Below are 15,500 nucleotides of genomic sequence, written 5' to 3'. Positions count from 1 at the left end.
CTTTGCCTAGACAGCACACTTTTTAGCTCACTCAGGCTCCTTTAAGTTCTTTCACATTTCGTCTGTTTTACTTCCTGAGCACCACGCTGACGCAGCCCCTTTGTCCCCTCTTCTCTGCCACCGCCAAAATCTCTGTCACTTGGAACTTGGGCTGCTGGGACCAGCTCTCATCACCCGCCTCCTGTGATCCAAACTGTCCCTGAAATAGACCCTTCGCAATGGGGCCCAACCTCCTTGGCTGACACTCACCCCTTGGCCCACGCCCACCCCCCAAGACCACGCTCCATTCCGCCATCCACCCTGCCCTCAACTCACACGGCACATGTCACGCCCATCCACACCTGTGTCTGTGCCCACTCTCTTCCCTCTGCCCGGAAGCCCTTCCCTCACCAGCCCATCCCCACTGTACAGACAGGAAAACTGAGGCTCAGAGAGCTGATACGACCTGTCCAAGGCTGTAGAGCTGGCAAGTGTGGAGCTGGGGTTCCAGAGGTGGGCTTTCTGAACCCACTCCTTCACTGCTCCGCGGAGCCCCGGCTCTCCCGCAAGCCTCCAGCTCCCCACGTGTGATTTGGGGGGTGATGAAAGACTGGGCTCTTCCTGCTGTGACTTCCCCTAACCGGGATTTCTGGAGGCTGAGATGCTCTGAGGCTCCCTGCTGACCTGGGCCCTACTGAGCACAGCTTCCTAGGACCCCGCCCCCAGCCAGCCACACGGTGGAGAATGCTTAAGCCAGCCTTTGGGCAGACCTGGTGCCTGTTCCAAGTAGGCAGGCATGGCCTCCTGCCCTCCCTCAAGTGCTCCAGTTTGCCCTCGATTACTTTTCTATTCCTGTGAGGCCAAATATCGCAAACTTTGTAGGATAAGTGACACCCTTTATTAGCTTACGGTTCTGTAGCCAAAACAGAAGTCCGGCACGGCAGAGTTGAGCTCTCTGCTCGGGGAATCGCAAGGCTGGAACGAGGCTGAGCCTCGCCTGGACACTGAAGAAAACTCCTCTTCCAAGTTCATTCAAGATGGTGACAGAATTCGGCTCCCATAATTACTGGACTGAGGTCCCCATTTCCTTGCTGTCAGCCAGGAGGCTCTCTCAGTTCTTTAAGGCACCACATTCCTTCTCAGATGGTCCCTCCATTTGCAAGTCGGGGAAGGTGTGTCAAATGTCCCCTTGCCTGCAGCCAGCTGAAGAAAACTTTCCGCGAAGAAGAGCCTTCCCTGATTAGGTCAGGCCCACCCAGATGCTCTCTTTATCATGATCTTAAGATCAACTGACTTGGGACTTTAATCACACATGCAAAATCCTTCACAGCAGTGGTTAGAGTAGTGTGTAATGAATCACCCGGGGACAGGAATCTTGGGGGGCCATATTTATTATTTAATGTTTATTTTTGACACACAGAGAGAGCAAGCATGAGTGGGGAGAGGGGTAGGGGCAAAGAAAGAGGGGAAGAGAGGATCTGAAGTAGGCTCCACGCTGACAGCGGAGAGCCCCATGCAGGGCTCGAACCCACGAAGTGTGAGATCATGACCTGAGCCGAAGTCGGATGCTTCACCGACTGAGCCACCCAGGCTCACCATTCCATCGTTAGAATTCTGCGAACTAAGGGACGCCTGGGTGGCTCAGTCGGTGAAGCATCCGACTTCGGCTCAGGTCACGATCTCACAGCTCATGAGTTCGAGCCCCGCGTCCGGCTCTGTGCTGACAGCTCAGAGCCTGGAGCCTGCTTCGGATTCTGTGTCTCTGTCTCTCTGTCCCTCCCCCCTCTCATGCTGCCTCTCCCTGTCTCTCAAAAATAAATAAACGTTAAGGAATTCTGCCAACTATATCCTATAAGACCTGCTCAAATTAATCTGTACTCAGCAGAGTTAGAAGGTGCCCAAATGGGTTATACTTGACCCCATGATTTCGGGGCCTCCATTAACAACACCCCTCTCTCCACCCTGGGCTCAGATTTTCCCAGCTCCCTGACAACACGTAGGCCATATCTTGTCCAAAGTCAGCCTGTCCCCCCCCCCCCCCGCCCTGTCCCCCATTCACCCTGGCCTCCCCCTGACTCCCATCGCCTACCCGCTGCCCCAAGCCGGACAGCTGTTGACCGCCCCTGAGGGCCCTTCTCCTCACGGCCAAGTACACCGTGCTGTTCCCCACTAACTTAGTCAGCTCAGGCCGTCAGAACAAAATACCACAGACTGAGTGGCTTACAGAACAGAAATTAATTTTGTCACAGTTCTGGAGGCTGGGCATCCGAGATCCAGGCAATGGCCAGTTTGGTTTCTCCTGAGGCCTCTCTCCATGGCTTGCTTGCAGATGGCCATTTTCTCACTGTGCCCTCACCGGGCCTTTCCTCTGTGCTCATGCATTTCTGGTGTCTCTTTCTCTTGTTACGGAGGACACTAGTCGTGCCCGTTTAGCCTCATGTTACCTCAGTTACTTCTTTAAAGGTCCTGTCTCCAAATACGGTCACATTCTGAGGTCTGGGGGTTAAGGCTTCAGTAATGAATCTGAGGGGGACATAATTCAGCTTCTAATACCCCCCATCTCTTCCCGTCAAGTGCCTCCTTATTTGGGGGAGTCGGTTCACAGGCCGCCTCCTCTGTGAAGCCACCTGGGTACTCCCGCTTGGAGTTTGCTTCTCCCTCCCTGGGCCCCTCAACACCAAGCTGGTACCTCTGCCCTCACCAGGTCCATTTCCCACTGCACTGTGGGTCCCATGACAGGTTCCACAGCCAACGAGCTGCTGCATCCTGGGAATGGTCCAGAACGAAGACCCCGAACTAAGACGCTAGGGTGCAGAGAACCGAGGGACCGTTCAGAGGTCATATAAATAGGAAGCGACAAGCAGGCGATTTGATCTCAGCTGTGTGACACCAGATCCCACGCTCCCCAGACCACGTTCCGCTGCCTCTCACGCGGTAGCCGCATTCCTAGGGCAGGAGGGTGGCGACTCGCCCCTCAAGTCGGCCCTCCCTTGGGGCTGACCCCAGAGCAGAAAACCCCCGTTCTGGGTTCTGACGGTTTTATCAAGAGGCTGAGCGGACCTGTCTCCTGAAGGTCTGGAACAGCCAGCCTGGGCTGCTCGGAGCCGTCCCTTGCACCACTGCGTGCTTCCCAGCTAGAGGGAGGCCACAGCCGCCAGCCGGTGCCTGGAAAGGCATTCGTCTTCAGACAGGGAGGACACACTGGGATCTGGGATCTGGAGAAGCTGGGGTGACAGGGATCCAGGGGAAAGCTTAATGAGCTTATTCATTTATTGAGTTTCTAGTGTGCCAGGCACTGCTCTAAATGCACTGTGTGTGTGTGTGTGTGTGCGCGCGTGTGTGTGCGTGAGAGAGAGAAATGTGTATATTCTTCACAGCAACACTTCGAGGCCTGCACGAGGATTATCCCCACCTTGTAAATGACGACACTGAGGAACAGAAGGAGCAAGTAACTCGCCAAGGTCACACAGCTGGTGGGTGTCACGGGCAGGATTCGAACTCAGGCAGTCTGCCTTGTAATCATTCCTGGACGCCGCCCCTCCTGAAACTTGCCCCAAGTCTGCCACCAGCCGCTCATCTGAGCCCTGCCACCGCGTGCCAGCTCTGCAGGGAGACCATGAACTTCCGACCAATCCCGCTTGGAGGGAGGGGCTGACGGAGGAGCAGCGGGGCCCCCCCGGAAGGAGGGACTGGCCCCTGAAAACAAGAGCCTACCCTCTCCACCCTCCCCGCGAGGCCCCTCCCCCTTGTGACGAAGATCAGTTAATCAGCACAGACATTCAACCTCCGTGTATTTATTTATTTCCAGCCTCATTCCCAGGATGGTTGGAGGAAGCCGCGCAGTGTGGCCACCAAAGATGCTCTGATAAATCGTGCCTTGATGGCCTTGTAATCGACACCTGATGATGTGGCTCAGTGGGATCATTACACATAGGGTGACCAGCTTGTGACGGTGTTCTTGGAGCCTCCCAGCTTTAAAACTGAAAGTTCTTGGGGTGCCTGGGTGGCTCAGTCGGTTAAGCGTCTGCCTTCAACTCAGGTCATGATCTTGTGGTTCGTGAGGTTGAGCCCTGCATCGGGCTGTCTGCTGTCAGCACAGAGCCTGCTTCAGATCCTCTGTCCCCCCTCTCTCTGCCCTTCCCCCCTTGTGTGCACACTCTCTCTCTCTCTCTCTCTCTCAAAAATAAACATTTTTTAAAAAAGTAAATAAAATAAAACTGAAAGTCCTTTATTCTGGGAACCTCTCAGAGACAGACCCTCATTACACAGGACGCAGCACACAAAGTCTCCTTGCTAGACTATGGATGTAGCTCGGAGCTTCCTAACAGCCAAGGCAAAGAGGGAAACACGCCCTGTTGAGATTTTCAGTGTCAGTAGCAGTGCAAAAGAACTTTCCACAAGGATGTGTCCAGTATGTTTCTATGGAGCACTCAAAATGTGGCTCGCGTGATGGAGTAACTGGAGGTTTAATTTTACTTCATTTCACTCCATTTAAACATAAGTAAGAATCCCCCATGGCTAGTGGTGACTACATTGAAAAGCACGGTGTATTTGATAAGAACAAACCAGAGGGTCAGGAAAAGCCTGGGGAGCAGGCAGAGGGGTAGAAAAGGACAGGGGAAGCCAAAAGAGGGAGTGGATGTGAGAGAAGGGGTCCCCAGATGCCCCTCTCTCTGCCCCCAGGTTAGTGCAGCATGACTCACGCTGACTCAGTGGAAAAAGTGAGCAGTGCCTGGATCGCTCCCTGGCACCAGGGGGCATCCAGGATGTCAGAAGGAAGACCTTTTCTGCCAGGTAACAGAATGCACCTGCACGGCCTTAGACCCAGAGCCTGGGCAAAAGGCTTCCTTCATGTGTGCTCTGGATGGTCCCCCTGACACCCCTCACCTTCCTGGTCTAAATGTCAGGATCTCCGGAGCCTGCTAAGCACCTTGGGTTCTGGGAGGCCAAGAAGAGGGAGGCATGACACCCCCCACCCCCACCCCACCCCCTCACCCCGCTCCAGTCTGTCTGTGACTGGGAAGCTGATGACTCCAGGGTCAGAAATAACCCCACAGTCAGCTCGCCGCGTGCTACCCCTCCCTTTCCCCTCCCTTCCCAGAAAGTCTGGGCCCTGAGTCAGAGGGAAGAGCCCAAAAGTAAACAAGGACCCAGATAATCTGCTATGAAAACCACAGAACCATCCCGCGGAATTCTTTGATAATTCAGGGACCCAGGGAAGAGTCGAAGCCTGGAAATTCAGATGTCTTTCCCCCAATCCAACTGCACTCCGGACTGTGTAGACGGGTGCTATGGGGCAGGAAGAGGAAGGAGAAGAGAGAGGAGATCCTTGGCACTGAGGGAATGGGGGAGAAGGAGAGCTGGGCTGACCCCTAGAAGTGTCCAGGCCAGGAGCAGAGGAGGAGAGGGCACAGGCCTGCCCGCAGGAGGCCTCCAGTCCCCTGCACAGTGGACACACACACATCAGCAATGGTCAGAGGCCAGTGTGGAGCAGGGGTGGGGGGGCAGCACATGGGATTAGGGGCCATCCAGGTGTCAGATGCCCCTCTTTATTCATTCCCTCAAAATAGTCTGGGACACCTGCACCCCACCCCAGAGCTGAGTCACTGACCCCAGTCTTCAGATGCAATTTGAATGAATGAAGCTGTCCCTACTCTTCTTCCCCTCCCAGCAGAAAGGACATGTAACTGATTCCCTGGGATGGAAGGGGAACTTCCACAAGCCCTAAAAATAACTAAGCCACTTCATACTCTGAACTTAGCCTCCCCCCCCCCCCGCCCCCGCCCCCACCTGGCCCACCCCATCGCCAGCAAGATAAAGGCAGCGGCTAGGGCTGGCAGAGGACAGAGACCCGAGCCAGGGCAGTGAGACGGCATCGAACGAGGCCAGCAGAACAGGACAGGCCGTGAACAAGAAGCCGGACGGGAAAGACAGACCCCCAAGCACCCCCTCAGCCAAGTGGGATCTTCAGGTGAGTCTTTTCCCTGTCTTTCCATGGCAGGCTGGCTCTCTGGGCTGGGATCCCCTCTGGGATGGCTCTCAGGGTAGTGTATATCAGGGGTAGCTCTGGGCAGAGGAAGGAGGTCGTAGGTGAATTGTGGGGGGGGGGGGGGAGATAGGGGGTCCTGATATAAAGATTCCAAAAGATTCCATGAGGAAATTAAAGGAGAATTAGCATGAGCCCCATGGCCCGTCTCAGAGTGGCTGCCACAGGCCTGAGTCCCACAGAAGAGACAGGTTCTTACCAGTCTGGCATAATCCAGAAAGGCTTTCAGGAGGAGGTGGCCTGGAGTTGTGATTTTTAAAACACAGGTATGGAGCTCCTCAGGCTTCAGGGTTTCCTCTCAGGGGAGCCCCAGGCAGGCCCAAAGTCTGGAGGAAGGAGGCACCCAAGAGAGATGAGAGGACATGGGGGCTGGAGGGTAGGAAGTAGGCCCAATTCCGCCTAGTGATGACAAACCCCATGCCCAGCTGTCGTGGACGAAAGTCTTGGCGTATCTGGCACCAGAATATCTTCCCAGGGCTGGCTTGAGCCCAGCTCCCCACATATCATGGCCTAAACTCTGGGGTGGGAGGCCGACTTTGCCCCAGGCCATGGTCTTGCCCAATAGGAAAGCCCTTGGGACAGATCTGGGGACACAAGGTGGGGAGACCAAATCTGAGTCTTCCCAGATGTTGAGGCCTGTGGAGGCGGCTGAGTCAAGGACAAGCAGACCTGGGAGAAAAGGTGGGGTCACCCTGAGAGGCTGGCCCAGCCCTAGGAGGCCAGGCTCTGGGGTTCAGTTCTGACCCTAAGTCTGATAGTCCGGTTCTGATTCCATCCACACCCCACGCCTGTCCCTGCCCTTTAGAAACTTAAGCCCCAGGAGTTTCAGTCCAGGCAGGGGCAGGGGTGAAAGGGCCAGGGGTCAGAAAACCTGCTTCAGATCTTGCCCTATGGAGCCCCTTGGAACAGCTCCTTCCTGTCTTCGGGCCTCAGTTTCTCCACCTAAACAATGAGGGTGTTAGGTTCCTTGACCTCTGAGTGTCCTTAGTTCTGACATCCCTGGACTGATGATTCTAACAATTTGTAACCATAGCGGAGATTCTGCAGATTCCTGGGGTCGGCAGTGGGGCGGAATTGGTGACCTATACGTGCCATCTGCTCAGGCCGCACTGGTAGTGACAGGACAGGGAGGCATGGGTGGCCTTTTTTCCCGTCAGAACTCAGAAACAAAAGGAACCACCCGGAGCGTGCCCTGAGACTCCGGCTACAGGTTTTGTTCGACGTTTCCCTCCTCGGGGCTCTGATGTCTGGTGGGCATGCCGGATGGCTACCTCAGGAGGAGGGTGACAGGCGGGTCTCAGGCCACCACGAAGGCAGCCACGAAGAGGATGTCCTGCCCCCCACCCGCTGCCTGTGTCCTTGCCCCTCCCCCCACCCCCAGGCCCCAGCCCTGGTCGTCCTGCAGGCCAGGGGCCTGATATCCGCTCAGGAGGAGGGGGCAGGATCAGGGAGCCCCGGGCAGAGAAAATGAGGTGGGTGACGGAGCCCAGGGGCCCAGTGGCGAGGCTGAGCCTCCCGCCAGAGCCCAGGGCCATGCCGAGGCCAGGACCTCCGCTATATTTAGCACGAGTGTGGAGCTGAGCAGTGGGTCAGGGGCAGCGGGAGGGGGGACGTGCTTCTCATTCTTTCCCTACTGGCCTCTGAGGTCTGTCAGTACACCTGTCACAAGACAGATAAGACACACAGAGGACAGAGACCAGAGAAGGGCTGGAGGGGTGGGAGGCCGTGGGGAGGTGGGGGGGGGGGGCGCTAGGGGGAAGCAGTGCCTTGGGGGAAGCTGACTGATGTGAAAGGGGGAGAAAGAGAAGTACAGGAGTTTGGGGCCGGCTGTGTGCAGCTGGGCAAGAGTCTGTGTGAGCAAGGGCAGGCTGTCTCTGCAGTAAGCCCTCAGTCCGCTGCCCTCCCTCCCTGTGGGTGTCACCCCCATGCTCTCCTAGGGGTGCCTGTGGGGGAACAGAGGGACCACAGCCAGGAAGACAGCTTCGCGCCCCCTCCCCTCCTATTTCTTGGGAGCTAGGCCCCCAAAAGGGTCTAGGAGCACCGAACTCATTAGCAAAGCTCTGACTGTCTCTATGCCTCAGTTTCCTCGTCTTTAATTGTGAGTGGCTGGGCTAGAAGACCCTCGAGATTGAGGTCCCCCTAAGCTCAGACCTTCTGAGTCTCGGGGTATGGCACAGAAAGCCCTTACCTGGGATTCAGGATCTGGCCCTGCGGAACCGTGAGGTATCTGGTGAACACCTGCGCCTCACGGAGCCCCCCGGCCGCTTCTGCTGTAGCACAGGCCCCAGGCCCCAGGTGGGGCCTGGAAGGGCCGAGAGTGAATGGAGAGCCAAGAGGTTAGAGCTGGGCAGGGCTCCCGTGAGAGTGGCGACTGCGCCCTCTGGTGTTGCGAAAGGGAATTTCTTCTCCCTGGGAAGGAGTCCCCAGTTTAGGGACCTGCCTGCCTCTCCCGGACTGGGACCCTGTAGGTCATGACGGATTCACCTGGCCGCTCGCGCGGGAAAAACGGACTAGGGTAAAGGAAGGCGAGGAGGGGGCGTGTCCAGTTTGCATCCCTTACAGGACTACAGGACAGAGTTTCATGGCCACTAGGGCCCCGCCTGCTTCCTAGCAACCCGGGTAATTCTGGGAAAGCAGAAGCTTTGCCCGAAGTTCATGCCTTGTCACACGCCAGCCGTGCAGGGGGTGGGGCGATACCCCGGTGAGGTCTGGAGAGGAGGGGGGGGTCCCTAAACACAGGTCAACGCAGGACTGCTCTGCCCCTTGGCCCCGCCCACTGTGACTTCTCCCAGCTCCCGGCCCTTTCCTCATCTCTGCCCCTTCTCCTCCGAAGGATGGTCAAAGCCCAGACGCAGGCAGCCCCCACGCCGGCCACTCCGATGGCAGCTGCAGAAGACCTGCCCCTCCCCGCACCCCCAGGCCTGGAGGATCTGCCGCCACCGCCCCCCAAGGAGTCCTTCTCCAAGTTCCACCAGCAGAGGCAAGCCAGCGAGCTCCGCCGCCTGTACAGGCACATCCACCCTGAGCTCCGCAAGAATCTGGCCGAGGCTGTGGCTGAGGACCTGGCCGAGGTCCTGGACTCTGAGGAGCCCACCGAGGGTGATGTCCAGTGTATGCGCTGGATCTTTGAGAACTGGCGGCTGGACGCCATTGGGGACCGTGAGAGGCCGCCTGCCAGGGAGCCCGTGTCGGGCGGGGACGTCCAGGGTACCTCCCGCAAATTTGAGGAAGGCTCCTTTGCCAACAGCACAGACCAGGAGCCTGCAGGACCCCCGCCATCCGGAGGGGACGTTCGTGCGGCCCGCCGGCTGTTTGAGACAAAGCCGCTGGATGAGCTGACCGGCCAGGCCGAGGCGCTGGAGGCCCCGGTGAGGGAGCCCGAAGCCAGCGGGGATGTCCAGGGTACCAGGATGCTCTTTGAGACGCGGCCGCTGGACCGCCTGGGCTCCCGCCCCTCCATCCAGGAGCAGAGCCCCCTGGAGCTGCGCTCAGAGATCCAGGAGCTGAAGGGCGATGTGAAAAAGACAGTGAAGCTGTTCCAGACAGAGCCACTGTGTGCCATCCAGGACGCAGAGGGTGCCATCCACGAGGTCAAGGCTGCGTGCCGGGAGGAGATCCAAAGCAACGCGGTGAGGTCTGCCCGCTGGCTCTTCGAAACGCAGCCTCTGGACGCCATCAACAGGGACCCCAGCCAGGTGCGGGTAATCCGGGGGATCTCCCTAGAGGAGGGGGCCCGGCCTGACGTCAGCGCAACCCGCTGGATCTTTGAGACACAACCCCTGGACGCCATTCGGGAGATCTTGGTGGACGAGAAAGACTTCCAGCCATCCCCAGACCTTATGCCTCCTGGTCCAGACGTCCAGCAACAGAAGCATTTGTTTGAGACCCGAGCATTAGACACTCTCAAGGGGGACGAGGAGTCTGGGGCACGGCCCCCACCCAAAGAGGAAGTAGTCCCTGGCGATGTCCGCTCTACCCTGTGGCTATTTGAGATGAAGCCCCTGGACACTCCTAGAGACAAGGTCCAAGTGGGTCACCTGCAGCGAGTGGGTCCCCGGGAGCAGGAGGGGCTCACGTCTGAGCATCTATGCAGTGATGGCTCCTCGGCTCTGTCCCTCTCTCAGAGTGCTCCCCAGAGGGATGGGGTAAAGGGGGACGTGAAGGCCTTCAAGAACCTTTTTGAGACCCTTCCCCTGGACAGCATTGGGCAAGGTGAGCCTTCGGCCCATGGGAATGTGAGCAGAGCCGAAGGAATGGATTCTGCTGGGCAGTCCCAGGACATAGGGTCCCCGGTGTATGCCATGCAGGATGGCAAAGGCCACCTCCATGCCCTGACCTCTGTCAGCAGAGAGCAGATAGTTGGAGGCGACGTGCAGGGCTACAGGTGGATGTTTGAGACACAGCCCCTGGACCAGCTAGGCAGAAGCCCCAGTACCGTGGACGTGGTGCGGGGTATCACCCGGCAGGAAGTGGTGGCCGGAGATGTAGGCACGGCCCGGTGGCTCTTTGAGACCCAGCCCCTGGAGGTCATCCACCAGCGGGAACGGGAAGAACGCCAGGAAGAAGAAGGAAAGGGTCAGGCAGGTCCCCAGCCTGAGGCACTCCCAAAAGGTGATGTGCGGACCATCCGGTGGTTGTTTGAGACCTGCCCGATGAGTGAGTTGGCAGAGAAGCAGGGGTCAGAGGTCACAGACCCCACAACGGAGGCCGAGGCTCGGTCCTGCACCTGGATGTTCGCACCCCAACCCCTGGACAGGCCAGAAGGCTCCAGGGAGCGGCACCTGCAGGTCAGCCAGATGCAGGCTGGGGCCGGACAGACAGACGGGCATGTCTTTGAAACGGAGCCTCTGCAGGCCTCGGGCCGTCCCTGTGGAAGAGGGCCTGTGCGCTACTGCAGCCGCGTGGAGATCCCTTCGGGGCAAGTGTCTCGGCAGAAGGAGGTCTTCCAGGCCCTGGAGGCAGGCAAGGGGGAAGACCAGGGGCCCAGAGTACTCCCCGAGCCCATCCCTGTGGGCTCTGTGCACAAGTTCACCTGGCTCTTTGAGAACTGTCCCATGGGCTCCCTGGCGGCCGAGAGTGTCCGAGGGGGCAACCTCCAGGAAGAGCAGCCCACGGGCCCCTCAGGCAACAAGGCGCTGGAGAGGCAGGAGACTGCGGCTGAGGGCACCCTAAAGGCTTTGCACACTGTGCCTGGCATCCTGCACCATGGAGGCATCCTCATGGAGGCCCGGGGGCCAGGGGAGCTCTGCCTGGCCAGGTACGTGCTCCCAGGCCCAGGGCAGGGGGCACCCCACGTACGGAAGGAGGAGCTGGTGTCTGGCGAGCTTCCCAGGATTGTTCGCCAGGTGCTGCGCCGGCCAGATGTGGACCAGCAGGGGCTGCTCGTTCAGGAGGACCCGGCGGGCCGGCTCCATCTGAAGCCACTGAGGCTGCCAGCTCCGGGCGGCAGCGGGGATGTTGAAGACGTGGATCCCGAGTTCCAACAGCTGCTGGCTTGTGGCCTGGGGGCCTCAGTCTCGAGGACCGGGCTGGTGATGCAGGAGACTGAGCAGGGGCTGGTCTCGCTGACCGCCTACTCCCTGCAGCCCCGGCTGACCGGCAGGGCCCCTGAGAGGGGCAGCGTGCAGCTGCTGGCCAGCTGCATCGACAAAGGAGACCTAAGCGGCCTGCACAGTCTGCGGTGGGAACCACCAGCTGATCCAGGTTCCGTGCCCCCCAGCGAGGGGGCCCAGAAGCTGCCCCCAGCTGAGAACATCATCCATGTGCCCCCTCTGGACCCCAGCATGACGATGGGGCATCTGAGAGGCCCGGGGAAGGCAGTCCCTCTGGCTGGGGAAGGGAAGCGGGAAGACAGCCACACTGGACACAAAGGGATAGCAGCTGTGGGAGAGTCGGAAGCAACCACAGCTAGGCCTCTGGGGCCTGGGGCCCCAGACCTCCGGGCCGCCATGCAAAATCTGCGGGTGGCCACCGCCGAGGCCCAAAGCCTGCACCAGCACGTTCTGAGCAAGCACAAGGAAGCCTCCACCCCTGGAGCCACCTCCGCACCCTGTCAGGATGGTCGGCGGCAGGCATCGGCTACGGCCACCGTGGCTGCCCAGAGCAACGGTGGGCCTAAGGCTGGAGGTGACCCCAGGATCCCAGCAGCCCCCAGAAAGGTCAGTGGGGAACAGGAAGCACTGTCCGGAGGGCTGCCGGGGGGGTGGGTGACTATTCAGGATGGCGTCTACACTGCTCACCCCGTGAGGACCTTTGACCCATCAAGGGGTGTCCAGCCTTCCGAAAGAGAGCTCCCACAGAGGGGCGGGGACGCTGCCCCCTCGGCCCAGGCTCCAAGCCCACTCCAGGAAGGGCCAAGGCAGAGTCGGGGGCCTGGGTGGGAGGAGCCTGGGGGCTGCACACAGACGGCCTGGGGATCTCCAGAGAAGGCAATGGCAAGAGTCGGCCCAGGAGGCCTCCAAGCTGCAAAGGTTGCCTCTTCAGCCCACCACACTCTGGCCTCTGGGCCTCGGCCTGCAGGTGCCAGCCTGCACTCCCATAATGCCTCTGTTCCTCCTCCTCCTCTTCTCTCAGCTGCTGTGACAGGACCCGACTTCGCAGCCCAAGCCCGCCGAGATGAGGACTGTATCCAGCAGGACTCCGAGGCCCTGCGGGCCCCCCTTCTCCACTCCCACAGCAGCCCTGCCAGCCAGAGAAGCCATGGGGACGCACAGACAAAGACCCCAAACCCGGAGCCCAAAATGCCCCCGAGGAAGAAACCTGAGCTGCCTCCCAAACCCGCACACCTAAGCCAGATCCCCCCTCCCCAGTGGCTGCCCAAGCCCTCAGCTCTGTCTCCCAGCTCCTGCAGAGAAGCCAGGCAAGGAGACTACAAGCCAGGTGAGAGAGATGCAGCCATCGGCGGGCCAGCCCACGTCCCCACCACCGCCAGCCAGGGATGCACGCGTCCGGCTGGAGGCTCCAGAGAACAGAGCCGGCCCAGCCCCCAACATGGCCCCGGCGCCACGGCTTCCAGATCCACCAAGAGCCAGGCTGCAGGCAGCAACGCCCAGAGCGCTGAGCCCCGCAAGCTCTCAGCTCTCCACGGTCACCCCACCTCACCGCTGCAGGGTCCCAGCCCCGCAGGAGAGAGGCCCAAGGCAGATTCCCAGCAAGGGGCCTCTGAGAACGCGGGGCTTCTGCAGGGAAGCCAGCAAGAGCTCCAGGGTCTCCTGAGCCAGGTGCAAGCCCTGGAGAAGGAGGCGGCGAGCAGTGTGGACGTGCGGGCGCTGAGGAGGCTCTTTGAAACCGTGCCCCAGCTGGGAGTGGCTCCTCAGGCTCGTGCTGCCCCCCAAAAGCCTGAGGCCTCAGTGGTGCAGGCCTTTGGGGAACTGACAAAGGTCGGCACAGAGGTGGCCCGGCTGAGGGAACAGACCCTGGCCAGGCTGCTGGACATTGAGGAGGCTATACACAAGGCCTTGAGCTCCATGTCTGGCCTCCAGCCTGAGACAAACACCAAGGGCCAGTCGCAAGCACCCCTGGAGGACCACGGTGCCCGCAAGATCGGTAACACGGACAGGAGGAAAGCCGGACCTAACTGCTCAGGCCGGGAGGTCAGAGGGCAGACTGCAGTCAAGAACCAAACCCAGGATGCATGCCCAAACCCAGATGCTCTGGACTCTGAGGTCCAGAGTCAGGCCAAGGTCAGAAATCACGCAGAGGCCGGGGGTCAATCAGCCCCAATGGTTCCTTCCACCAGGAGGCCAGAGACATTGAGAGAAGACTCGGGCCTCCCTGGGGTCTTCCCTTCCAGCCGAGATTCATCTTGCTCCCCGACCTTCATCTCCACTGAGTCAGCCACAAGGAAGCTTCCAGAGGCTCCCAGCCCCAGGGCCACTCACCTGGCACAGGATGTGGGCCAGGCCCAGCTCCACCAGAAGGGTTTCCAAGACAAGGCTGGAAAGAAGGAGGTCACCCCGTGCTCTGGGCAGCCGGAGCCCGCCCCTGCCTCCTTAGGAAGCCCCCTGCCCGCTGGGCAGAGAAGCATTCTGGAGCTGCAGACTGGACCGGGCGGCCCCCAGTGCTATGGAGCCACAAGAACGGCTACCCAGCAGTACAAAGGGGTGGACCAGTGCAGGAACCCAGCCCTCCAGCCCTCCACCAGGGTCACGGAGGAGGCAGAGCTGCCCAGGGCCCCAGGACCCCACCTCGAGCTCCACGCTTCCCCCTTGCTCAGGCAGTTTCTGCACAGCCCAGCCAGGCTCAGCGGGGGCCTGGCAGAGGCTGGCAGGGTGCGTGCTCCCTGCGGCCACTCCCAGCCCGAAGCCCAGTGAGCCCCTGAGCCTCTACCATAGCCTCCGACCCGCACTGGGGGGCTTCCCTCCGGGGCCCCAGGACCGAGGCGGGTGCCGACCTCCTTGCACACCTGAGGCAGGACGGAGAAGAAAGGGCATCTTCGGAGACCTGTGGGAGGTTTCCGTTTCCTCCGCTCCATCAGCAGGCCCAATTCTTGCAAAGGGAAGAAAGGTTGGGAAGAGGCCCGCCAAGTGGCACGGACATGGGAATGGCACGGGGGCCGGTCGCTGCTTCTGGAGGACGGAACATGGACAGGCGCACCTGCTTCTCCCACAGGCCCGTCCGTCCGCATGAGTCTGCAGGCCTGACGCGGAGCCCCTGAGTGATCCTCCCCCCTCGGCCGTTCTTTCTTTTATTATGAGCCAAAATGTTCTCAGCCCTCTGCTCCTTGATTCTTGGCGAAGACAGGGCCAGCTGGGCAACAGGACCAGTTGCTGTTCAGGACTGGCCTGAGGGCTCCAGAAGGGCCCTGTTGCAGCCCTCTCGTCACTATCTCCCTCATTCAGCGGCTCATCCCGGCAGCCCAAAGATCACACACAAGAGGCTCAGCAATCAGCCGTGTCCGTAAAACCAAATGTACTGCCTCTCTGCCCCCACCACCCTTCACTCTGTACCCCAGACGGAAACGATACAGTCGGAATAAACGCAAGTTTTATTCTGTCGCCTGCGTGCATCCATCTGACGGTTTGCGCGTCTGCCCCAGAGTCTGGGTTCCCGCCGTGGGGGGAAAACAGCCACGACCTCCGCATGCCCCATTTTCCTGGCAACAGCAGGGTTGGAAGGCTCTGAAAAGCCACCCCTTCTTCCACCATCTTGGCTGGGAAACAGAGGCCCCGCACACTTGCTCCCCTCCCCCCTTCCCCAGCCCATACATACCCTGCTTCCCCTCTACCTCTGGTCTTTCTCGGACATCATCCTCGAGTGGAATCTGACCAGAATCCTGCTCCAGGGTGGTAAAGCAGCCCGGTCAGGCCTGGGAAGGAGGGAGGGTCTCACCGCAGGAGAACTCCAGCGGCCAAGATGGCTGGGCCCTCTCCCCTGCTCAGACCAGGTGCTGTGTGCAGAGCAGGGGCTCCTGGGAAGGGGAGTGCCTGGAGATTGGCCTGGAAAACCAGAATGACTTAGTGCAGGGCCCTTGGCA

At 59.8% G+C, this 15,500-nt stretch overlaps 1 protein-coding gene and 1 long non-coding RNA gene across 3 annotated transcripts; one reads left to right on the top strand and one right to left on the bottom strand.

The window, feature by feature from the left end:
* Positions 1–4,111: 4,111 nt before the first annotated feature.
* Positions 4,112–8,494, bottom strand: LOC131511620 (uncharacterized). The gene is made up of 3 exons (XR_009261623.1): positions 8,214–8,494; positions 6,225–6,351; positions 4,112–5,268 (listed from the first exon to the last, which is right to left on the bottom strand). It is a non-coding gene; the product is annotated as an uncharacterized LOC131511620 (long non-coding RNA).
* Positions 5,811–15,021, top strand: XIRP1 (xin actin binding repeat containing 1). 2 transcript variants are annotated; one of them, XM_058729463.1, is made up of 3 exons: positions 5,811–5,950; positions 8,859–12,183; positions 12,599–12,716. In XM_058729463.1, the coding sequence occupies exons 2-3, from the start codon at positions 8,860–8,862 to the stop codon at positions 12,605–12,607; spliced, it is 3,333 nt and encodes a 1,110-aa protein (XP_058585446.1). In that variant the 5' UTR covers positions 5,811–5,950; position 8,859; the 3' UTR covers positions 12,608–12,716. The 2 variants fall into 2 exon arrangements, with proteins under 2 accessions (XP_058585446.1, XP_058585445.1); XM_058729462.1 differs by having other exon boundaries at positions 5,812–5,950; positions 8,859–15,021.
* Positions 15,022–15,500: the final 479 nt, after the last annotated feature.

Source organism: Neofelis nebulosa, chromosome 5, assembly GCF_028018385.1.
Source record: "Neofelis nebulosa isolate mNeoNeb1 chromosome 5, mNeoNeb1.pri, whole genome shotgun sequence".
NCBI classification, from domain to species: Eukaryota; Metazoa; Chordata; class Mammalia; order Carnivora; family Felidae; genus Neofelis; species Neofelis nebulosa.
Note: the sequence above shows the minus strand (reverse complement) of the source record. Positions and strands in the feature narration are given on the sequence as shown.